Raw genomic sequence first — 25,591 nt, 5'->3', positions numbered from 1 at the left:
CTCTAGCGCTAGCAACCACTGACCTGCTTTCTGTAACTACGGTTTTGTCTTTTCTGGAATTTCATATGAATACAGTCATCCAGTATGAGCCTTTTGTGTCTGACTTCTTTTCACTTAACATAATACTCTTAAGACTCATCTTGGTTGTTGCAAGTATCAGTATCAGTAATTCATCCCTGTTTAGTGCATAGTTTAGCTATCAGTCTGGGTTTGGATATTGTATGTTCTGAATTTGGGTCATTTTTCTTGTGTGGTTCTTTCACTACCAGTATTTTCCCCTTAAATTTCCAGCTAACTTTCCAGCCCTGAACTCTAATCTCTGTCGTATTTTGTTGATAAGGGTGTAGTTTCCCCTACTGTGTTGCTGCCATAGGTGTGAGAATTTGCATAGTGGCTCCAGATTAAGCCGTAGTTCACAATTCAAACTCCTTCCATGTGCGATTTTCAAAAAACTTAAACTCTCTTTCAGTTTGTATCTATATTTTGGCCACTTTCCAGAATTTAAAATAGTTGCTTTTGTTTTTTCGTTTCTTTTTTTTTTAATCTAGTGTTTGTATAATGATTCTTACCAGCTAGGAATTCACAGACCACTTAACTCTTCTGCCAATACTGGAAGCTGAGTGTCCTGGAAAACTTTTGGGATTTAATATCTTTATATGACTGTTTTCATATGCAACCGTATTAGGTTTAATGTTTTTGACTACAGTTTAAAAATGTAGATATTTAAATAAACATTGCCCTTTTTTTTAGCATACATGAGGACTCTCATTACTTCCTTATTACTTCTTTATTCCACTACTGCTTTCTTAAACTCCTTCCAAGCCAGATTACCTGCTATGCCATAAATTCATGTTGAACTTTCCTACCACTGTACCTTTGCTATGATTTCATGTTGATAACCACAATTTTTTAATGTAGATTTTGTTCTTGCAGACATTGTAGGTTTCATGTTTCTGTAGAAATGTAGAATTCATGTTTTTGGCCACAATTTCAAGAATGTAGATATTTATATAGACAGTGTCAATTTTATCCTGACCATAAATGAGGCTGGCTGACTTATTATTTCCTTTATACTACCTTTTCACTCCTGTTGTTCCCAGAAACTCTTTCCAGACTGTATTATCTTTTACCCCACAAAGCCACGATAAACTTCCCTCCTCTCTGCTTTTGTTCATGCTGTTCTTCTTCCTCAGATGTTCTCCCTCTATTTGCCCCCTATTTTCAGCCTTTTGAACGTTCCTCTCTTAAAGCTCATGTCAAATATGACCTCCTTTATTAAATTTTTCTTACTGACTCCTTTTCCTTTGAATTCTTTGTATACCCCTTCATTTAACTTTAAATGCAGCTATCGGTGTTTGTCTCAATCTGCTCTATTTAATATTGAACTTATAATTGATTCTCTTATACTGCAAGTGTCTTGCACATTGTAGATGTATGATATGTCTTTATTTAATTTACCATAGCAACTACTTTATCTTAAATTTAAACTTCTTTGAAAAAGATTTAATTTTATAACTGTATTTTGGTTTCCTTTCTAATATCAGACCTTAGGAGGAAAAAAGGTTAATTTTACAGTCATATACATAACTACAGAGAAGTTATACTTCTAATTCACTTTTCTTGACTATTATTACATAATGATTTAAAACATTTTAAAGCATAATAAATCATTATTTTTCTTAGAATATTTTCATATTGTTTAATATTATTCTACTAGAGTCCCTTTTCTATATATCACAAAACAAGCACAGAATTCAATCTCTTAATATGTTTGTATTTCAGAAAACTTGGAAACAATTCCTAGCATTTGTAAGGTAGTTTTCCTAAGAAATTTTTATTCTGAGTTTTCCATTGCATTATTGAAGGAAATATCCTGAACCCAATGACCTTACTGTCAATCTATGTAGTTCCTCTTTTTAAGATTCTGGAAGACAATATATTGTCAGTGCTTTAATTTAAATAGATTGACGTAAACTTAGAACAGTGCCAACTTAATTCTTACAAACTTTATACATTGGCCGTGGTAACTGAGGAAGTTACCTGGAATACTCTGACCCCTGTATGTTTTTACTCCAGTTAGTATCAGCTGGAGATGATTTGACCCAGTTACTCACTATCTCAGATGTAGGCATTGAGCAGTGACTTATTTTAGTTCCAGGAAGTATCTACCTCTCTTCCCTCTAGGGCCCTGAACGTAATTCCCAATTCCAGAATCTGGAACCGCTACTGCAGGAAAATATGTTTCAGATATCCCAGATTAGAACTGAAAATACAATTTCACCTATGAAAGAAAAGTTGTTAGGTATTATACTACTCTTTATATACCCTTGGGTCAGATAAGCTTTTGTGGGCTCTCCTGGGAACCTAACCCTATTTATAAAATTGTTCATATGGGAAAGGGTGTTTCAAGTCACAAACCAACTGATTAAAAAGTGAATTTTTGACATACAAAAATTTAGAAATTAGAACCATTTTACATTGCACCAGAGACAATTAGGTAAAATGTCTCTTAAAAATCTTGAATTATAATCATTAAGGCTTCATTGCTTGACATCAGGATAATTATCTGAAACAAAAAATTTTTTTCAACTTTATCTATCAATCAAGCTAAAGTTCTAGTCTCCAACTATGTTTCAAGCAGTAGAGTAAGTGCTGGTTAGAACAATAAATAAAACAAGGTTTCTAACCTCAGGGATTTTACATTCCACTTGGAGAATGTACGTAGGGTAAAGTAGTAGTGCTATAAAGTGTTTCCCTGTTTTGTGTAGGAACTTGTGTTGTGATTAGTGAGGGACACAAGTAAAATTTGTGCTGTATTTGTACCCCGCCCCTATGATATATAGACTTGATTAATAATGTAAGCTGATTAATAATATAACAACAGACACATAGCAATTAATATGAGCCAGGTTTTGTCTTTATAACAACCCTATACAATATGTTTATTGTTGCCCTCATTTTATGAAAGTACAAAGTGGGGCACAGAGAGATTAGGTCCAAGGTCACTTACTGATTTTGGATTAGGATTTAGGCCACAGGAGTTTAACTCACTACCATCTATATTGTTAACCATTATACTCTACTGTTTTACTTTAAAAATTGACATTGAGAAAGATTTTTATGTCTTTTATGAGATTTTTCTTGGTGATTATACCAGTGATCACTTATCTGTTTTTTCATTTTTTTCATATTCTAGGTTATTTTTCCATATTCCCTACTTAACAAAGAATAATTGAATAATTATACTATTTCCTCTATTTCTGACACTGAGCTAAATAAAATGTAAAATAAATTTATCTAGTGTTAGTGTTTCTATCAGCTCTTATTTATCTTTTTCATTAGGTTCAGTTTTGTGTAACCAGAGTCCAAAGTAAATTATTTAGATCTACCGCCCCCAATTTCTAAAATATCAAGAACTTCATAGCAAAATTGATAGGTCACAGTTTATCTCATTTTTAAAAATTATATTAAAATTACCAGTAAATAGTAAAAGAAAGAAAACAGAATAGAATAAAAGTCAGGAAACTCTAAAACCCAGATAGTTTCTGTAATACCAAGCATTACATGAATTTATCTAAGGGCTTAGTATATCTGATCTCACTTGTATTATTATTATATCTATATAGTATGTATTATTTTTAAATATTAATTTATTTCTCTTTTCTCTCTCTTTCTTTTTTTTAGTATACTGTGTGGAATTTTGTTCCAAAAAATTTATTTGAACAATTCAGAAGAGTGGCAAACTTTTATTTTCTTATTATATTTTTGGTTCAGGTAAGCATTATCACTCAATACGTTGTGAAGTTCACAGATAGGATTTCTAAAAATATGTCTTCAGGGAAAAGTTACACTGCTTTCTAAATAATTTGACGATGCGACTATTTTTTTCTGCAGAGCTTCCCCAGTGAATACAATGATTGAAACCACGTCTAGGTTTCTGCAAACTAGCCTATAAATTTTAAGATAAATTGTATTTTGTTGCATCACTGAAGTGATGTGATGCTGATAACCATAATCAAAGCCAAGAAAATAACATCATCTTTCAGATGTTTTTCCTCAGAATATAAATATTTTGGCTTTTAATATACAACAATGTTTTTGGCACATTTCTGCCTATTGAACCATGGTGGTACAAAGTAAATTTTTCTTTTTTTAATGTAAATTCTACTTTCGTAATTTAAAAAATTTTAATTTTTAAGACTCCCCATGAGTATAGATGTTTTTTCCAGATCATTTTCTTAACTCTGTATTCATTATAAACTGTTGCTGTTTAACAGTTTAATTTCACATTGTGCTTTTTTCCTAACATCAAAATATCAAGAGAAGAGGTTATGAAACTTGAGTATAAGTCAAGATTTATTTTCTTCTAGAGGTTATTCTTTTCTGATAGTACCTTAGCAGTCTCTTTTAATGCGGCATTGAATTTTTGTATGAACTCTGAACTTTTCTCTTAGTAGAACCTGGGATTTCAAAAGAGAAAAAAACTTGTCAAGTTATTACTTTAACACTTGAGGAAACATTTTACTTTAAAAAAATTGTTTTCCTTCATGAACAGAGAAGAAACTTCTGATTTTCTATCAACAGAACATCAGCTTGGTTTTCTCGGAAAAGTGAGAAATTTATATTAACCATGTCCACGTAACACGTGCTTTTGTGACATTACTAAATAAGATCAGGAATTCAGCTTGTCTGTGGAATAGAACAAATTACATTGACCTATGTGGCATAAGGGAACATTAATAAATCATTAGATCCATTTTCTAACTAACCAAACATAATTACTGTAAAAAATTCTTCTATAGCAATTTATTGAAACCTCAGTTGTATGATTTAGATCATAATTGTTGTATCGTTTTCCAAGCTGTACCCTCTGGCTCTGCTAGATGTAACAGAATCACTTGTGGAAGAAAAACCCTTTTCCTAGCCCCATTCCTATTCTTTCTCCCCAAGTGGTGAGTTTATTCTGAATCCAAGAGTAAAAATTACTGAAAGACTTTTCAGTATTTACCAGGATGGGCAAAGAAAAGTGAAATGAAATTCTGAGCAGTTGTAGCTCCACTCCTAGGCAAATATTGAGGAAAAACTTAAAGTACTCTGTGTGAAGAAGGCAGAGTCTACCTTAGCAATATTTGTGGGTATATAATATATTTAGATATTCTACTAACCCCATGTAATAGCCAGCAAAGTGAACTTATGAAACTGAACTAAACTATACTCACTGCATAATATGTCTCTCCTATTTTTTACTGTGGACCATGATACACATTTTATATGGTGTTACCAGAAATCCCAATATGTCTGAGATTTAAGATGTTAATAGTGTGATGTGTACAATATAAATATATAATACTCTGCATTCTTTTTTTTAAATCTAGCTTATGATTGATACACCTACCAGCCCAATTACCAGTGGACTTCCATTATTCTTTGTGATAACAGTAACTGCCATAAAGCAGGTATGAAATACTTTCTGTTCTTGTTCCCCCATTAATCATAATTTGCTAAATATGTCCACTCCAAAGTAACCTCTATTGTTCTGAAAATAATTTCCATAAGAAGGCAAATTTTTTTGATATTATATATGGTAAAATTAAACTGAGTTAAGCCACTCTGTTTTAGGTAGCTGGTGACTTGTAGTTTGATTACCATTATTAAAATATGTCATTCCCTTGACACACCTGGGAAGCATCCAAAAACAAGCATTGTATATGCACAAACCAATTTATATATAAAATAAATTAATCATCATTTTTGTAGAGTTTGGCAATATTTATAAGAAAGACAATTCAAGAGGGATATGTTTATGGGCAGTGGAGTGTGTACTTCTGACATGAACATTTTGAATAAAAATTGTGTAGTGTTTCCCTACTTTTTACCACTTTCTCTGGGGAAGTTGATTTTTTATCTAAAGTAGTACTCTAGCTTCAATCAAATTCTAAATTGGTATTTCTAGGTATAGAATTGGTAAATCTAGGTCTAGAAAAACAGTATTATTGAGTAAACATATCAAGTAAGAAATAAAGAAATTCATAGAAATGTCAGGTGCTTATAGCTACCACTTCTCAGAAAGTCTTGGCAGGGGCTCAATTATACAGAGATGGTACCTTCCATCTGAAAGAGAGTTAATTGAATTCCCTTGTGTAAATATGATCAATTTTCGTTTTGTAAGTTAGGGATAAGGTTTAAATTGCCATGGAAATAAAATTGACAAACACTTATAATCCTGAGATGTAGGATATTCCTTGTTACTTACATAAGAAGGATAGAGTAGTCCATAGATAAACAATTACATTTTATATCTAGTGTCAGAATATCATGCCACTGCTTTTAAAAGTTTGATTTCCGTTTCTTCACTGTTCTGGTGGAGACTATGTAAGACAATAGCATCCATATCACTTCATACAATTATGTATTTACTTGGTTTTACAGATGTCATTTAATTCATCAGAGTTAACACATATTTTTCCATTGGACCTATTTTCTATATGTAGTTTGCTCTTAGGTGATTTCATCCATTCTGAAAGTACCATTTATACGTTGATGGTTCTCAAATTTATATGTATCCTGAAACTATTCCCTGAACTCCTGACATACAGCTGTTTGTGCAACATTTCCACTTGGATAGCTTAGGCTTTCGCTGATCACCATGTCACCCTCTCATTTCCTACTCTTGTTTTTTTCTTTATGTCGTTTGTCACTACCTGTTGTTCTAGTGAATAAATGTTTATTAGTTTGTTGCCTTCAGTTGAATATTTAGCTCTATGAAGGCAGAGACTTCGTTTTATAAACCAGTTTATTTCCAGTGATCACAAGGCTGTGTACTTATTGGACCTTCAGTAAATAATTTGCTTGACAGATAAATAAATGAATTAATGAATCTATTAAATAGTTGAATGTTTTTTAAGACAGTGTAAAATGTTGCAACACATCTTGCCCTGGTTTCCCAATGTATATTTAGCCAAATATAGACTGGGTTTAATTGGAATGTGATGCCGTTAGCCAAATTGAAAAATTGCTGATGAATTTACTATCTGCAAAATGGGAGAGTTTAATGTAATAATAACAATAATAACAATAGTAATAAGTGACATTCTATGTCCTTCTAAAATAGTATAGTAAAAACACAAAATCTAAAAGTAGGAATCAGGATGATTATACCTCAAACCTGTGTTGCTATGGGTATTGCAGTTAAGTACTAAATTTACATGAGAGCTTGACAACTTAATCAAAAGGGAAAATATGAAAGATCATATAATTTTCAAAGAACATTTGATATATAAGGATTTTCTCCCATTACAACTTCAGGATGCAGAGTTTTCTGTTCTGTAACAACTGTTCCTAAATTGTGCTCATTTAATAAAACACAACATACTAGAATATACTGTTCAGGTTTTTATGTCCATTACTATAGATCATTAGAACAAATTATGGAAAAATTGTGAAAATGAAAGTTGCCATGTTCCAACCTTTCGTTCTTCTCTTCACCCCTTTTAGTCTGCCTTTGTCCTTTTACACTTTTATCAAAATAGGAAAAGCTGTTATTTGTACTTTGAGTAAAGTTGTTAGTTTTTTTAACTTCTGTCAACCATACTTGCATGTGAAGTTTCCTCTCTGGTTGTGTAAATCAAGATGTAGTGCTCTGGTAAACAGTCTTTGCCCTCTGTGAGCTTATAACCTATGAAGTAGCGAAGGTAAGACCAAACACAAAAATAATTACAGTTTAATAATGTAGTAGGAAGAGCCAGTGATCTGTAGGTGTGCAGAGAAAGGGTGGAATGCTTTGTCTGGATAATCAAGAAAGATTTTGTGGCAGAAACATTATTAGCGATGAGACTTGGAATATAGGTAAAATGACAATCAGTGATGAAGGTGAAGTAGCAACAAACAACTTGAGTAACGGCCCAAATGGAAGTAACAGCAAGACCTATTTTGGGGAATGATATATCTGACTAATATATGACCCTGTATAGGAAAGTACTAAAAGGTAATAATGGAAATAGAGGTTGGTAAATTAAGCAGGCTGGCAGATTCTTTGTTTTAAGCATTGAGATTTTGTTAAGGGGGTTTTGAACAGCATAGTGAATTAAAACAATGCTTTGAAAAGATTGATTTGGCAGTAATATGTAGGATGAATTAGAATTTTTAAACTTGTGTTAAAAAAGATAATGTTTTTATTATTGTTGCTCTGCTATTAATGTCATCTTACTATAAAAGGAAGTATGCTTTTTGACAGTTTCAGAAAAGATTTTTTGACTCTCAATTGAATTTCTCTAAAATTGACGTACCACATCGTAAGAGGGGCCAATATAATTTAAGTATCTTAAGAATGCTTTCCCAAAAGGTTTCTTCTGAAAAAAATAGACCTTCAAAATGTCCTTTAACATTTGCTTTATATTTTATAGTTTTATAATATTTTTAGGTAATTTATGTATATATTTAAAAAAATGGAAACAGTACAAAATAGCATATAGTAAAAGTCTCTTATACTCCTAACCCCAAGTCTCCTAATTCTCCTCCCCTGAGGGAGCCATTATTTTTACATTAGTCCATATACAGAGTGTTTGCATAGGCAAGCATTGTTTTTTTCACAAATGATAGCATAGAACACAACGCATCTATACCTTACTTTTATCACTTAATGCTATCGATGTCATTTTGTTATCTGTACTTGTACTGTACCTCTGAGCTCTTGAATTGTCTCTAAAATAGCACAAAAAGTCTTTTCCACTTAAAATTTGCCACTTCGTAACATTTAATCAAAATATTCTTTGTGCAATGCTTATGTCTCCCTTTTTAATAATGATCCATGTAACCTACCATATTGCTTTGCTGTACAAATTATAATTAATTCTGTTGATCTATTGTTTAAGAAAGTGAAAGAACTCAACCTCAGTTTTAAAATCTGTTCATTTTTTCTATTTATTGTCTGTAGTGCTCTGTGAATGTATATTTTAAGTTTAAAATATCATTTGTATGTAGAAATAGTGGAACTTATTGACTGATACATGTTAGCAAAAAGGTAATCAAAAATGACTCCCCAGATTTCTAGTATGAGCAGCTCAGTAGATGGTGATGTCATTTGGCAAGATGGGAGACACTGGAAATGCAACAGATTGGGGGGATAACATCATCTATTTAGTTTTGAAATGTTTAATATATTCGTGAGACATCAAAATGACGATATTAAGAATACACATGGATATTCAACTTTAGAGTCCAAAGATACGAGCTAGAGATACACATTTCAGAATTTTTGAAGACACAGGGATAGAAGAAATCTTGTAGTGAGAAAGTGAAGGGTGAAAACCGGCCCATAAAGATGACATAAAAGGAACCCCATGAGGAAATTGAGAAGGAGTAACAAAGAGGTACTATAAAAACTGGGAATATATGTGTGATGAAAACCAAAAGAGAGTGTTTCTAGTGCAAATGAATGTCATATACCTATAAGTATATGCATCAAAATAGTTTAATATAATTCTGGTGAATGAAATGTTTTGGGGAAATTTTTATGTTTCTTTTTCTCATTTAATGAAAGTATCTTCTAATTATACTAAAAAGGGTACTTTTTTATTCTTTGGATATTTACAGGGATATGAAGATTGGTTACGACATAACTCAGATAATGAAGTAAATGGAGCTCCTGTGTATGTTGTTCGAAGTGGTGGCCTTGTTAAAACTAGATCAAAAAACATTCGGGTATGCATTTAATAAATAATGGAAATTAACTATGTTGTGGTATCACAAATTCTAATCTGATTATATTTTAGTTAAAAGCCTGCTTTCCTGTATTAAAATATTGTGATAGACTACTTGTTTAGAACCCAGTAAAATAAGTCCTTGCCTTTAAAAATCAGTATATTCACTTTCCCCCAAAATTCTTCATAGGTGGGTGATATTGTTCGAATAGCCAAAGATGAAATTTTCCCTGCAGATTTGGTGCTTTTGTCCTCAGATCGACCTGATGGTTCTTGTCACATTACAACTGCTAGTTTGGATGGAGAAACTAACCTGAAGGTTTGTGTGTGTGTGTGTGTGTATATATATATATATATATATATATATATATATATATATATATATATATATATTTGTTTGTCTTGGTGAACAAAATGTCTTTGGATTATAGTGGTATTTCCTTTGGTTAAGGTAATAAAGTTTCTCCTGGTAAAGGAGACTTTTTTTTAAATTACCGGAACTTAAAAATTGAGGTTTTTTTAAAAGAAGTAATGTTGTTATATACTTACTTCGAGGGCTGGCCTCAGATGGTGTAATTAAGTCAAGTTAAAGAAAAATGGAAAGTGTTTTTAGGAAAAACAAAATATTTTAATATATTGGTGCTTTTTTAGATAAGAGAGATTTTGAAATAGATGCTATATAAAGTCCATTTGAATCTTGCAACTGCAATTTAAATTGTTTATTTTGTTTTGTTTTAGACACATGTGGCTGTTCCGGAAACAGCAGTATTACAAACAGTTGCCAATTTGGACACTCTTATAGCTGTGATAGAATGTCAGCAACCAGAAGCAGACTTGTACAGGTACAGTGTGATAGCCAACATACTCACTCATTTTAAGTTCTGTTTGTAGATATCATTTTTATAATATAAACATGCAATGAAACCTTTAGCTAATTGAAGACATTATGGGGGCAGGTGGGTGGTTTGGGGAGATGAATCAAAGGGAAAAATGACTTAAAGCAGAACTTGCCAGAATTCTAATCCAAAGTATTAATTCAAAAACAGTGCTTTTATTCAAACTTTCTTTCCCATTACCTTCCATCTTGATATGGACTGGCTTTATAACTATAATAGTAGCTATAGGAGAAGTAAGATTGTTTCCTTAGAAAAAAATAATCGTGTGTGTGTGTATACTTCATGAAGCTATGAAGTATGAAGGCTATGTCCTTATGGTCACTTTTAATATTACAATTGACCAAATATAATGTAAATAATCTTTCAGTGATACACTAATTATTGTGGGCAATGGTAGAAACAAATTTTTATTATTAACGACTTAAGTAAATGAGATATTAAATGTGAATTCATTTTTACTCAATAACCAGTGATAGACTATAAATTACAACCACATTGTAAAAAATCACTGTCAGCTTCTTGTCATATATATCTCCCTGTATTGGTTGAAATGTTTCCAATCTTATCATTAGTCATTAACTATTCCATATTTCTTACATATCTTTGTTCTGGATCCACATACTATTTATAATGGCATTTTCTCTATGTGATTTCATCCATACTTAAAGCACCATTTATATGCTGATGGTTCTCAAATTTATATGTATCCTGAACTATCCCCTGAACTCCTGACGTACGCATACATACTTAAAGTACCATGATAAAAATTTGCATTGTCATCAGTCAAATGAGGCATAGTTTTCCAATTAACTGTAAAAATTTGAGTCCTATGCTTTAAGAGCATTTAAACTATAAGATTTAACTGAAGAATTTAGTACTTTAAGATTTCTATATTGCTATTATTTCCTTATCTTAGACAATGGTGAGTTATAAAAAAATTATTAAAAACTTGAAAATGATGAAGCATTAAGCAGGCATAAAATTAACATGAGGTTAAATACGACTAATGCATTAGTGGATGGTTTTTATGTTATTTTGGAAAATAGGGAAAAAATTAAAAGTTTTTCTAATAGGAAATAATTCACTGTTAAATATAAGGTGTTCCTCTATATGTTCTCTTTTCCTCTTCCGTACTGAAAATCTATATTTTGTTTTAAGTATAACTACTGTGGAAGACTTTCGTAATGGAAAGATAACTCATAATTGTATCACTACTTACATTTATTGCTGTTTTTATTTATTCACTCATTCAATAAGTTATTGTTGAGCACTTTTGTGCTCATTATGGTTAGTGAGAAATAAGATGAGTTGGCATAGTTTCTGTCTTTGAGGAACTCATAGCTGTAAAGATATATATATAAAATTGTATTTTTTCACTTTACTATATACCATATATAAGGGAAATATTGAAAGCATTTTAAATGTCCACATAGAATGCTTAAATGGGTATATGGTATATATCTGGTATATACCATATAGAGAGAGAAATGTAGATTATAAAAGTGATGTTTTCAAAGAATTTAATGACATAGGAACATATAATGTTAAATAAGAAATAGAGGTGTAGCTCTCATATGATCCCAGTTGTATAAAAAAAAGTGTATGTCTGTGTATTTGATAGGTAGTTAACTAGCGGGATAGAAAAATAGGTAGGTACAGAGAGAAAGAAAAACCTGGAATTATATGTCAAGATGTTAGTTATTTCTTGATGGTAGAATTTCAGCTGCTTTTTACTTACCTTTTGTGTTCTTTAAATTTAGTAATATTTCTTAAAAGAATATGGATTACTTTTGTGATTACAAAAAGGATTTTCCATGTTACTGCACAGTATTCTTAATGCTCATTTTTAATGGCTGTGAAATAGTCTGAGTGTGAACAAAGGCATTTCCTAATATTTCAATACCTAACTCTTCTACTCTTTTGCTATTATAAATATTACATTCGAAATCCAGCAGTTAGATAGTTCATTATTTCTCTTCTTTGAACAGTTAGTTCCCTTGGCGTCCAAGACACTCCCGCTCTTGGTTTTCCTCCTACTTCACTAGTCCCTCTTTGGTCCCTTTTGCTGATTTCTCCTCTTCTCTGACTTCTTGATGTTAGAGTGACCCAGTACTGTCCTCGGTCCTCTTCCCTTGTCCCTGTACCTTTTCCTTTCTACACTCCTTTGGTGGTCTCAGCCAAGCAGACGGCTATAAAGAGCATCTACATGCTAACTCCCAGATTTCTATCTCCATCCCAGACTTCTTTCCCAAATTCCAGACTTTTATATCGAACTTTCTGTTCTATGGTTCCACTTGGACACTTAGTAAATATCTCAAAGTAATCATGTTGAAAACTGAATTCCTGATCTTCCCTCAGAAACTTTTTATGCCAATAGCCTTTCCCATCTCACCTGAGGACAGTCCTCCCTTCCAGTTGTTCAGGCCAAAAACCATAGTGTTAGCCATGACTCATCCCATACCCTCTCTGCTAACCTCTCCTCTCCTTCCCTCCCACATCGCATCCCAATCCATTAGAACGTTTTAATTGGTTTACCTTCAAAATACATTCAGAATTTGATCATCTTTCACCAATTTCACTGCTACTATTTGGGTCAAAACCAGCGTCATCTCCTGCCTGGTTTACTGCTCTCAAAGACATCCTCACCACTTTTTCTGTTTTTAGTCTTTTTTCCCTTGCAGTTTGTTCTCACAAAAACAGCAGAGTGATCCTTTTAAAATGTAAGTCAGATCATGTCATTCCTCCGCTCAGACCATGCAATGGCTTTTCCATCTCACTCCGAGTCAACACCCTTATCTTTATAAGGATCTATAAGCCCTGACTGATTGTCCCTGTCCCCAAGCTTTCCTCTCTGACCTAATTTCTGACCCGTCTCCCTTTTGCTCACCCTCCAGCTACACCAGCCTCCATACTTTCCCTTGAACGCGCCGTGTTCACTCTCACCTTTTCACTAGGAGTTCCTTGTCTTAACTCTTCGATCACCTTATAGTCTAGGCTTGAACCTCCTCCGTAGTGAGGCCCACTTTGACTAATACTGCAGCCTAGTCCTTACTCTGTCCTGCCTTTGTTTTTATAACGCATAATACCTCCTAGTAGACTGTGTAATTTACTTACTTATTATGTTTATTGCTTATTATCTCTTCAACTACAAGGTAAACTCAAGGGCCAGCATCTTTGTGTGTCTTGTGCACCGACGTGGCCTAAGCACTTAGGACAGATCTGGCAAGTAGCAGGCCGTACTACGTGTTTGTTGACAGCTGAAAGAATAAATACCTTTATGTACTTAATTTTGAGCACTTAAATTTTCCATTTTATTGAATTGTCTATGATGTATGCAAGCAAGATTTGTGTGTAGTTCACTCTACTATTGAATCGAAGTACTTGAACAGTACGTAGGCACATAGGCACATAGTAGCAAATGGTATAGGGAGAACAGGCACATCGTCGACACCCAGTAAGTACCTGTTGGATGAGTGGATGAATGATAGAATTCCAAATTATTCTTAGATCAAAGGAGGGGCGAATGTTTTTATTACCCGTTCATTCATCAGATATCGAGTGCCTCCAATACTTGAGGCGTAGTGCTAGACACTGAGAATCCTGCGCTCATTTCGGCAGCATATATACTAAAATTGAGACTATAACAGTAAAGAAACAGTGATAGCTATTGCCTCCTAGAGTTTATAATCTAGTACTAGATTATTAAGGACAGAACTGCACAAAAGGAATTATTGGATTAAAGCCCTAAGAGAGTTTGGCCTTTAAAAAACATACTGACACTTACTTTACAAAAGCATCGGACTAGTTTTTATTGCCATGAGCAAAGTACAAGTTTATGAGGTCTTCTTTGTTTCAGAATTTACTGGTATTAAGTATTATAGTTTTAAATTTTTTGCTAATTTTGTACATAATGGTATCATAATTTTAAAACTCGAATTTTAATTTACTTTTTATTAGAAAGGCTAAACACGTATTAATTCTTCCCCCCTTGAACATTGTTGATTCCTTTCTAGTTACCGACTTATTAAATGGGATTACATTATTCCTCCTTAATAGTTTTTTGAGAGAGGCTAGAATATAGTAAGAAATGAACTCTGCCAAATCACTGGAAGAAATAAAAACGAGGAGAGCCTTTTGTTCAGGAGCAGCCACTAGCAGGTGTCTGTTTCACAGTTCTCTATTATCCTTTTCCTTGGCTCCTTTGATCCTCTAGTTCTTTGTTCTTTCTACCTCTTAATATTTTAGACTCTTAACTTAGCACTTCCACTTCTAGGAATTTTTCCTAACTAAATAATGAAACTACTCCTACGAATTTATCTTAATGAAAATATGAAAAGATATGTACACAGGTTGTTTAGGGTTGCATTGTTTAGACTACAAGTTGAAAAAAACAAACCTCCATCCATAGTGTATTATTTACCTAAATTACATAAGTAATCAAAAATGTGATATTATGTGCAGCCATTAAAAATAATGATGTAGCTCTGTGCTTATGGCAGGAAATGCTAAGTGGTGGGAAAATGTTACCAACATTATACATGGTATGATCCCTTTTTTGTTTTTAAGATACATATTTATTTATATGTGACTGGAAAAAAGCCTAGCAGACATATCCCAAAATATGACCAGTATTTGTATTTGAGTAGTAGGATTACCAGTCATGATTATTTCCCTATTGGTATCCTTTTTATATTGTCTGAATCGTTTTATAAAATGTGGTGCTTGAGTCTATAATCAGAAAAGAGAATAAAGATCTTTTCACTTTGAAACAAATCAAACTATGGGTGGGAGAAAGGGCTAAGGAAAGTGCAGGATGAGTTAATCCAGTATGGAACTGGCATGAACTGACGAGAAGTACCTTAGAATCAAGGATAACAGGACAGGTAAATTGAAGGATACAGGTCTCTTGTTGGAATTTAGCTCAGGAAAATCAAAAGAGTGATCACACATTATCTGTGAAAGATGCCTAGGGTGACAGTCGCTGGATTGGTTCTTTGAATCAGTCCAAAGTTGAGGCTGAAACCAAGGCTACCTAAAATTCCATGAAGTGGAGATAATAAAAGTAACACTACTTCTCCCTGGTACAGGGAGTGGAAGGAAGCAGGAGATTAGCAAGAAACAATGAAGCCAAAAGGGATAAAGCACCTGTGATCTGAAAACAGGAAGAATAATAGGGACATTTGGAAGGAAATGCTTAATATTTCTTTGCCTCGTTAAATGATTAACATTAAGTTCTGCCTAGAATTTGCTTTAACTCAGGATGCAATTCTCAATATAGTAGAAAGTGATTGTACGCTTGAATTCACTGTGCTGTGGAGCTGTTTTGATAGTGGAAGTTAGAACTGAAAGGCTAGGCTATGAAAATTCATTGATAACAGGCCACTTACTCTAGATTTCAGGCAACCAAAAGTTAAAGACGCTCTGGAGATCACCGAGAGGTTTTTGCTTACTATTCTATTTCCAGCACTTAACTCACACATAGTAATTGTGCAATGAATATTTGTTGGTTGAATGAATACATGAATAAGTGAATGATTCTGGTCACAGGAAGTTTTATTTAGTAAATTGCAATGAAATATGTGAGCATTCATTGTTGGCTAATTAACGTATGCATCTAGCAATATAAATTTTCATGATGATGAAACTGAAAATAGTAATAATATATAACATTTGCATACCATTTTCAAAACATGTTTTCATTCATTACCTCATTCTTTAATGGAATAGAGAAGGCAAGAATTAAAAAATTGTTAAAGCTTAATGAGTGATAAACATTTACTTTTATAATTTCTAACATGAATATTGGACCACTCATATATACAAAAGGTTGGTTTGTTTCATGTATAAAAATAGTGCTAAAGTATCTAAAATTTTCTACCCATTGATGTCAGAAGTACTGTATCATTAGTTTTTTTTGTAACGTGGTGAATTCTTTGATAGATTCATGGGACGAATGATAATAACTCAACAAATGGAAGAAATTGTAAGGTAAGAATAAAGCTAAAGATATATTAGCTAAGTAAGCTGCATATCATAGAAAAGAATTCTTTTAAAAGCATTTAGCACTCCATCTGCTAGTAATTTCTAGTAGCAGCAGGTAAGGATGAAACCAATTCCATGAAGTGATACCAGAATAATTTAGAAAAATCATTTGTGTACCTGTATTTCTTTTTCTAATGTTAGATAGTAACATAAAAGGAAACATAGCTGTTTTTATTCAAATCCTTACCCACCACACTTAAAGCCTAGAATACAAAAAATGTCTTTATAATATTTAACAAGTATAAATGTTATGGTCTTCTTTATTTCAAAATAATTCAGCACAAACTAGAGTATTTACTGGACCATCCAGAACCTCTCATTTACTCTTCTGATTGGTTGGTTGTTTTGATAATATTCACTTTCAATATTTAGGTTAATATTTAGGTTAATATTTAAGTTAATATTTAGGCGCCTATATGAAAGGCTTCAGGTCATTTCAAAGATTTGCTGATGGGATGAAATTACATTGTTATTCATGACCACAAATCAAATTTAGAATGAATCTTGGAATCATCCCTTGAACTTCTATTCAAATTAGCATTCCACCTCTTTTCTGGAGACACATGTTCAATTAAATTGGCTGCTTGAAATAGGTCACTGACAAAGAATTGAGCATTTTTAAATGACATCCTCAAGACAAGCCACCAAAAATATCATGCATCAGCACTGATTCACATTTTTAAGAAACATTAACATAGGAGAACATTCAATAAACTCTGTAACAAGGTCTTTTTAAGTGTAGGACCCCTGCTTGAATGACGATCACTAGGTTTTATTTTGATTTCTGTAGTGACATAGTGCGATACCGGTGAGGATACATAGTCTAATTTGCATTACGATACTGTGGCTGGTAAAGGAAAAGATCAGTTATGTTACCTCAGCCCCTAGAATGGTTAAAAAAGGAGCCATATTCTTTGCTGAAGCAATCAGAGTTTGCTAATGCGTTACCTTTTAATTTGAAGCTTTCTAACCTTATATTACAATTGTATATGCCAGTGAGCTCAGAGTTTTTCTATTCATCGTTGGAACCAACACCAAATGAAAAAGAGCTATTTTATGGCTCCTGATTAATTGATTTTGGAATATCTATGAAATGTGCTCCAGATATGACTAATTAATAAAACCATATTTGTTAACCATGTCCCAAACACCTGACCTTCCTTCTATTGGATTTTTTAGAGTGTTTGGGTTTTGCAGATATCTTCAGAATTTGTTTAGATTCTGTTCGATTTGGATGACTGTGTATGTATGTTACAGGAAAATAAGGCATATCAACAAAATTAAGGCTTTTTTATTTATCCATAATAGATTCTTATTGTTTTCTTATCACTAAGAAAATAAAATTTCCTTTCTAGTTATTCCTTATCATTTTATATCTCCTTCATGGAGAGAAATTCAAACAGCAAGAAGACTCGTACTCCAAGAAGTATGCAATGGAAGTAGTCAAGTTGTATTGTCAATCTAGCCTAGGAAAGTACTCACCCACTTACTATGTTACGTCTTATAATCCACTTAATTTTAGTTATGCAGAGCTCATGTATCTATATACAAATCGTGCTACAACTTATGTTTACATTGCATTGTAACTCTATTTTCTTTGAAAACTGTGTATTGATTTTGCTCAAAATTTTAAAATTTCATTTTCTCTTAAACATTTTTAAATCATTGCTTAATCTTTTATTTTGTTGTGTTTTATGTTTAAAAATTTTGAATCTGGTGGCTTTGTGAGTTTATTTACCAGCAAAATTTTATTTCTGAGCCACTGACCTTAAAGTAACTGAAATGCTAAAGCAGGTGTTTTTATTATGGTAATTAATATCATGACTGACTTAGAAAGCTTTATAGGAGCTGAGATTTTGGTTTTATATAAAAGCAGTGTTGTAACTATATCTCAGATACCTTCTACTGATGATGTCATTTTAGAATCTAATTGAATTTTTAATATATTTACTGCTTTTTTTTTTTTTTCCCTAGGCCTCTGGGGCCAGAGAGTCTTTTGCTTCGTGGAGCCAGATTAAAAAACACAAAAGAAATTTTTGGTTTGTATATGTTGAAAATTTTTAATTATAGATTCACATTGATGCTTTATATGAAGTATTTTTAAAAGCAGCATTTGTGGTCTTTTGGTTGGATAATTTATTACATAGTTAACTTTTGCCTACGATAATTTCCTTACAGAGATTGTATTAATATAATTTCGTGTTGTATTTTTTGTTCTTAATCTCTATTTTTGAGTAATAGACTAGAACCTTGCTCTCTTGTGTTTTTTTGCATATAGTTGTGAAATTGAGTGCTAAGAAAATAGTTCTGGCACTTCTGTTCATGAAGGATGAGAACCAATATAATAATCTGGCATCATGTGCAGTAAACCACCTATATAATTCCATTATGATTATTCTTAGATTGGATGAATAAAACTGCTGATTTATTCATTCAACAAATTCTTATTGACCTATGACTATATACCAGGTACTGTTGGAACATGTACTGACTGGATCAAAAGGATGAATAAATAATGTTTTTGCTTTGGAGATCGATCAATTAATTAATTAACAATTAATTCACTGTGCTCTGAATCAATTCTAGGCAAATATTGAAGTCGATAATAACCTTAGCTGTCATCTAGTTCTTCCCATTTCAGGAATGGCCCTTCATATACTGGCTAGCATACGTTATTCACTGCATGTTTACAGCTTTTGAGGTTCTCTTCTCTTTTCTGTATCTTATCTCATTATTAGGCTCTCTGATAAAAATTTTTTAAAAAGCCCATATACTTTAAAAAAATGGAAAATAATGAGTGTTGGTGAGGTTGTGGAGAAATTAGAAGCCTCATATACTTTTTGTGGGAATGTAAATGTTGTAGCTGCAGTAGAAAACAGTTTGGCAGTTCCTCAATAAGTTACACATAGAATTACCATGTAACCCAGCAATTCTCCTAGATATGTACCCCAGAAGAACTGAAAATAGGTGTTCAAACAAGAACTTGTACAAGAATGTTCATAGCAGCACTATTTATAATAGTCAAAGGGTAGAAACTGCCCAACTGTTCATCAACTAATGAATGTATAAACAAAATGTAGGCTATCCATAATGGACAGTTATTTACTCATACAAAATGAATGACTGACACATGTTACAACATGGACAAACCTTGAAAACATTATTCTGAGTAAAATAAGCCAGACACAAAAGGCCACATATTGTATGATCCCATTTTCTGGACGTACCCAGAATAAGGAAATTCATAGAGACAGAGGATAGATTAGTGGGCTGGGGAGTGAAGGGGAATGGGGAATGACGCTTAGTAGGTACAGGAAGATGAAAATTTTTTTCAAGTTAGGTTGTGAGGATGGTTGCACAACATTGTGAATACACTAAATACCACTAAATTCTACATTTTTAAATGACTAAAATGGTAAATTGTGTCTATTTTACCACAATTTTTTTTAAAAAGAAAACTATAATAACGTTCTTTTGGCCAAAGCCAGAGAAAACCTCCAAGGCTTTTAGGTCTTTTCAAATACTGCTGGATTTTAACTCATCTCCATAGTGGTAACCCCTTTCATGCTCTTAAAAGAAAATGTGTATTTGAATGCCTTTAGATGGGTCTGTTATTGTTTGCCTCAGTACCACCTCTCTGTTGTATCATTCTGGCTAATTTTTCACATTTCTATAATTTTGGTGCCTTTTGTCATTTGAGTTATAATTTCTGCCTTTACGGAATAATGCTAGTGGTGAAAATTCTAGGACAAATCTTTAGGATGAGAACATGATGAATCCTACACTACTTCTCAAATCTTACTGTTCAGGAATGGGTATAAACATTTTTTATCTGTTTCTAGGAATTTTGTTAATTTTCCATATAAAGCTCAAACAATTCTGTGAGGATTTTTTTGTTTTTTGTTTTTCCATTTAAAGATGGGGAAATTGAGATTCAGAGAGATGAAATAACTTGCCCAAGGACCCAGAACTAACAAGTGGCAGAGCTAGAATTAAAACCAAGGTCTAACTCCAAAGTGTTTTACAAGGCTCATAGCCTTGCCTAATTTCATTCATTCCCAGTTTTAGTCCCATTATTACTGTCATTCTTGCTCATCTCAGAGTCATTCACATAGGCACAAACTTTAAAAATAACACTTTCCTTGTGTTTATTTATGCTGACAGATTTCTGTATTATCACTCCACTGCTTGTGAAATTATGTCTACACTCCAGAATCTGGCATTGAGGGCCTTTTAAATTCTGGTCCTAATCTATTGTTCCAACCTAACAGAAAGTGCTTTTCCATTTCTGTCTTTGTTAACACTGTTTGCTCTTAACTATACTGGCCTTCCCTGCCATTTTGATCTTTCCAAATCCTTTTCCTCCATCAATTCCAACTCAAATAGTATTTCTTTCATTCAGGTATCTCAGTTATAACTCAGAAACAGAACCCCCCATGCCTTCCCTATCCAGCAGTTTAAGTGACTAGAGTTCCCCAAAATTGGACTTGGAAAGCCTTTTACAAATTCCAATCAAAATTAAAGGGAAGCCAAATTGCAATAACTGTCAGACAGTACATTTTCTTAGATGCTTTCATGCTAGTGCGTACATTTGTCTTGTAAAACATGCTAGGGTATTGTTTTAAAGGACTGTTTTGTTTTGCAGGTGTTGCTGTATACACCGGAATGGAAACAAAGATGGCATTAAATTACAAGAGCAAGTCACAGAAACGATCTGCAGTAGAGAAGTAAGAAAACTGTCCATTTTCATTTGTTTGCACATAAATATGACTATTGATATGTGTATTATTCATATATAAATTATACGTATAAAATATATTTAATACATAAAAATATATTTAAAACATATAATATATAATGTATAATTATAATTATATATTATATTATATATAATATAATATATAATTATAATTATAATATATAATATATAATATATAATTTTACATATATTTAAAACATAGATAATGTCAAGCCAACACAAGATGGTATCCTTGAAGATAGGGATTTTTGTACACATGTACCATTTTACATAATGTTTGGCATATAGTAGATGCTAAGTTATGACTTTAAATAAATATTATTGGATAATAATGGAATCACTTGATTAGACTAATCCTCCTGCAAATAGCAATTATAAAATCTAGACAAAATATTTTTTTAAATAACTCTTTGAAAGCACTGGAGAATGACCAAAAAAAAAAAAACGGAAAAGGGCATAGAATCTACCCTCGAAAGATGGCATCAGCAAGAAGAAAAATTTAAGAGTGTAGCTTTTTGCCTGAGGGCACTACAAATTCATGTACTACATGAGGTATCAGAGAGCCTTTGATTTTATAGGATTTAGGTGTCAGAGGACAAGGGAAGACCAGCTAGAAAGGATAAAATCATGTAAGGGAAGGAGCCACAGAAGGAAATGAACTCTAAAACCTGCACATAAATTACATCCAGGTCTTTGGCTGGCTAAGAAAACTATACATGTGCAGGGAGACCCCAGTGGGCTTGGCAGTAAAACAGGGTGTATCAGGAAGCTAAAAGAACTGAACAGATTGTGTTGTTGCCTGTTGTAGTGCAGTGTTTGGTGTTTGAGCCTAACCAAGTTAACTTCTGGTGGAATGAAAATGTATACTCTTCTGAGGAACATAAAAGAATACAGAGTCTCTACAACCTATTATTTCTAAAATCCACTATGTAATCAAAAATAAGCAGACATGAAGAAAATGTAACTTGTACTCGAGAAAAAAGCACTCAATAATAACTGTCTCCATAATAATCTAGATCTTGTAATTAGCAGACAAAAACTGTACAGCAGATATTATAAATCTCTTCAAGGGCCTATAGAAAGATGTGAATGAGTATATGAGAAATCTCAGCACAGAAATGGAAACTATAAAAAAGAACTCAGTGGAAATTCTTGAGTTTGAAATTCTTGAGGAAAATGTAATTACTGAAAAGTAAATGTTATTGGATGGGCTCAACACCGGATTGAGGAAAGCAAAAGAAATTGTCAGTGAACTTGAAAGAGCAATAGAAATTATTCAATCTGAAGAACAGAGAGAAAAAATATTGAAGAAAAATGAAGTTTTAGTGCTGTGTGGGACAACATTAAGCTATCTAGCATACGTCTAATTGAGTCTCCGAGAAAAGAAAAACGGGGCAGAATAAAAATGTTTGAAAAAATAATTACTGAACATTTCTAAATTTTGAGAAAAAAAAGCAGAATGGTAATTTAAATCCAACCTTATCAAAATTTGTGAACTCAAGGGAAAGCGTAGTTCCAAGGGAAATATCTAATTATAAACGTGTATGTAAGAGAAGAAAAGCTTAAAATCAGTCATCTAAGTTTCTACCTTAAGAAGCTAGAAAAAGAGGAGCAATTACAGCCAATTTAGGAAGAAATGTTATAGATCTGAGCTGAAACCAGTGGAATAGAAAACAAATCATAGACACAGTTAACAAGGCCAAAAGTTGGTTCTTTGAAAATATTAATAAAATGGATAAATCTCTACCTAGATTGGGGTATCAAGGAGGACAAAAATACTACCACAGAAGTGGTAGGAGAGAAATACTAAAAAAATTACCTATATTAGGGATTAAAGAAAGGCTGTCACTATAGATCCTACATACTGTGGTCACTTTATCCACAGATAAAGAAATATTATGAACAACTTTATGTCACTAAATTCTCCAACTCAGATGAAATGGACAAATTCTTTGAAAACACAATTTACAGAAATTGACACAGTTATTTATTATCTAAATAACCCTGCATCAGAGATTTAATTTATTATAAAATATATCTCCACACAAAAGGATCATCTTTCAACATGTGGTATGGGAATGGTTGGACCATCCATGTTCCAAAAACATGGACCCTTACCTCCCATCATATATAAAAACTAACTTAAAATTTAAGACTTAAAATAAGAGTTAAATCTATAAAATACAGGAGAAAATATTTGTGAGCTTGGGTTAAGGAAAGATTTCTTGGAAAACATAACAGTAAATGAACCAAAAGCAAAACCAAAAATTGATATGTTAAATTTCATCAAAATGAAAAACTTCTGCATTTCAAAAGACACTATTAAAAAAATGAAAAGACAAGCCACAGAACATGAAAAAAATATTTGCAAAGTACATATCTTGTAAAGGACTCGTATCCAAAATATCCAGTCTCACCACTTTTCAACTTTATCCTTGAAGCCTTATTTAATGCCACAAAAGAAAGAAATAAAAGGCATAAATATTAGAAAGTAAGAAGTAAAATTGTCCCTGTTGGAAGACACATGATTTTTCACATAGACAGTCATAAGTATTCAGCAAAAAAACTATTAGAATTAATAAATGAGTGTAGCAAGTTTTCAGAATACAAGGTCAATTTAAAAATATTACTTTTATATCTATTTGCCCACAGGAAACAGTAGGAAAATTAAGTTTTAAAAATGTTCTATTTTACAATAGTGTCAAAAAGTATAAAATATTTAGAAATAAGTTTTTAAGAAGTAAATTTTTAAGAACTTGTGAAAGATCTCTATAATGAAAATTACAAAACATGGCTAGAAATATTAAAGAAGACCAAAACTCACCATTGTTAAACTGTCAGTTGATGTGTAGATTCTTTCAATCCTAATTAAAATCCCAGGAAGTTTTTTTGTAGTGATTGACAAGGTGATTCTAAAATGAATGTTGAAATACAGTAGCCAAAATCTATCTTCAAAGTGCATAATGAAAACAATCTTTTATGAAAGCAGGAGAACTTACATTATCTGACTTTAAAACTTAATATAAAGCTATAGTAAGTAGAGTATGGTATTAGCAAAAAAGATAATTCAATGGAATAAACTAAAGATTTGAGAAATAGACCTATTCATATATGATCAATTGATTTTTCAATGATGCTTAATGAGGAAAATGATAGCCTTTTCAACAAATGATAAAACAACAATTGGCTATCCATGGAAAAAAATAATAATCCTCAGCACCACACACCAAAAAGTTTTTCTGTATGGATCATAGATCTAAACATAAAAGCTAAAACTGGAACATTTAGGAAGATATATTCATAACCTGAGGATAGGTAAAGATTTCTTAGGACACAAAATAATTATAAAAGAAAAAAATTGACAAGCTATATTTCTACGAAATTAATAACTTTTGCTCATCAGACTACTCAGTTAAGGAAGTGAACAAGCCATGAATTGGGAAACAGTATTCACAAAACACATCTGATAAAGGACTTGTATCCAGAATATATAATAATATATTAAAAACTTTCGTAAATCCACAATAAAAAGAAAAGCAACCCAGCATGGGGGAAAATGGGTAAAAGGCTGGAGCAGACACTTCACACACACAAAAATATACAAATGGCTAATAAGCACATGAAAAAGTGTGCAACATCATGAGTCATGAGAGAGATACAAACTAAAACTACAAGGACATACTAATATACACTTATTGGAATGGTGAAAACTAAAAAGGCAAAGTTCCAAGCATTGGTAAGGATATGGAGCAACTGGATTTCTTGCTGATAAATAATCTATAGGTCAAAGAGGAAATCTGAAAGAAAATTTTTTAAAATATCTAAACGTTAGTGAAAATACAATGTGTTAAATTTTGTAGGATGCAGCTAAAGGGAAACAGAACCAGTAGGTCATATAGATATATATAAGAGGAGGTTTATTACAGGAATTGGCTCGAGTGGTTGTGTAGGCCATGAAGTCCCACACCTGCCTTCTGCAAGATGGAGACCCAGGAAAACTGATGATATAACTCAGTCTGAGTCGAAAGCCAGAGAACCAGGAGGCCACTGGTATAACCAGGAATCCATAGGCCTAAGAACCAGGATCTCTGGTGTCCCTGCTGAAGAAGAGAGAGAATTCACCCTACCTTTGCCTTTTTGTTCCACTTGGGCCCTCAGTGGATTGAATGATGCTCACGTACGTTAGTGAGGGTGTA

The 25,591-nt window shown here is 32.6% G+C and overlaps 1 protein-coding gene across 12 annotated transcripts in view; it reads left to right on the top strand.

Annotated features, from left to right (window-relative positions):
* Positions 1-25,591, top strand: part of ATP11B (ATPase phospholipid transporting 11B (putative)) — a 101,582-nt gene that overhangs the window by 20,694 nt on the left and 55,297 nt on the right. For 5 of the 12 annotated variants that reach the window (XR_013995096.1, XR_013995097.1, XM_081076344.1 and 2 more), the window contains exons 3-10: positions 3,685-3,774; positions 5,376-5,456; positions 9,592-9,699; positions 9,889-10,017; positions 10,437-10,540; positions 16,535-16,582; positions 18,611-18,675; positions 21,282-21,363. Coding sequence is in view for 10 of the 12 variants with exons in the window: in XM_081076344.1 (XP_080932470.1) it covers positions 3,685-3,774; positions 5,376-5,456; positions 9,592-9,699; positions 9,889-10,017; positions 10,437-10,540; positions 16,535-16,582; positions 18,611-18,675; positions 21,282-21,363 (707 nt within the window). In the remaining 2 variants the exon portion in view is untranslated. Of the gene's footprint in view, positions 1-3,684; positions 3,775-4,454; positions 4,611-5,375; positions 5,457-9,591; positions 9,700-9,888; positions 10,018-10,436; positions 10,541-16,534; positions 16,583-18,610; positions 18,676-21,281; positions 21,364-25,591 lie in introns of all 12 variants that reach the window. The other 7 variants (XM_081076347.1, XM_081076346.1, XM_081076349.1 and 4 more) reach the window with 3 other exon arrangements.

This window comes from Rhinolophus hipposideros, assembly GCF_964194185.1.
Source record: "Rhinolophus hipposideros genome assembly, chromosome: 2".
NCBI classification, from domain to species: Eukaryota; Metazoa; Chordata; class Mammalia; order Chiroptera; family Rhinolophidae; genus Rhinolophus; species Rhinolophus hipposideros.
Note: the sequence above shows the minus strand (reverse complement) of the source record. Positions and strands in the feature narration are given on the sequence as shown.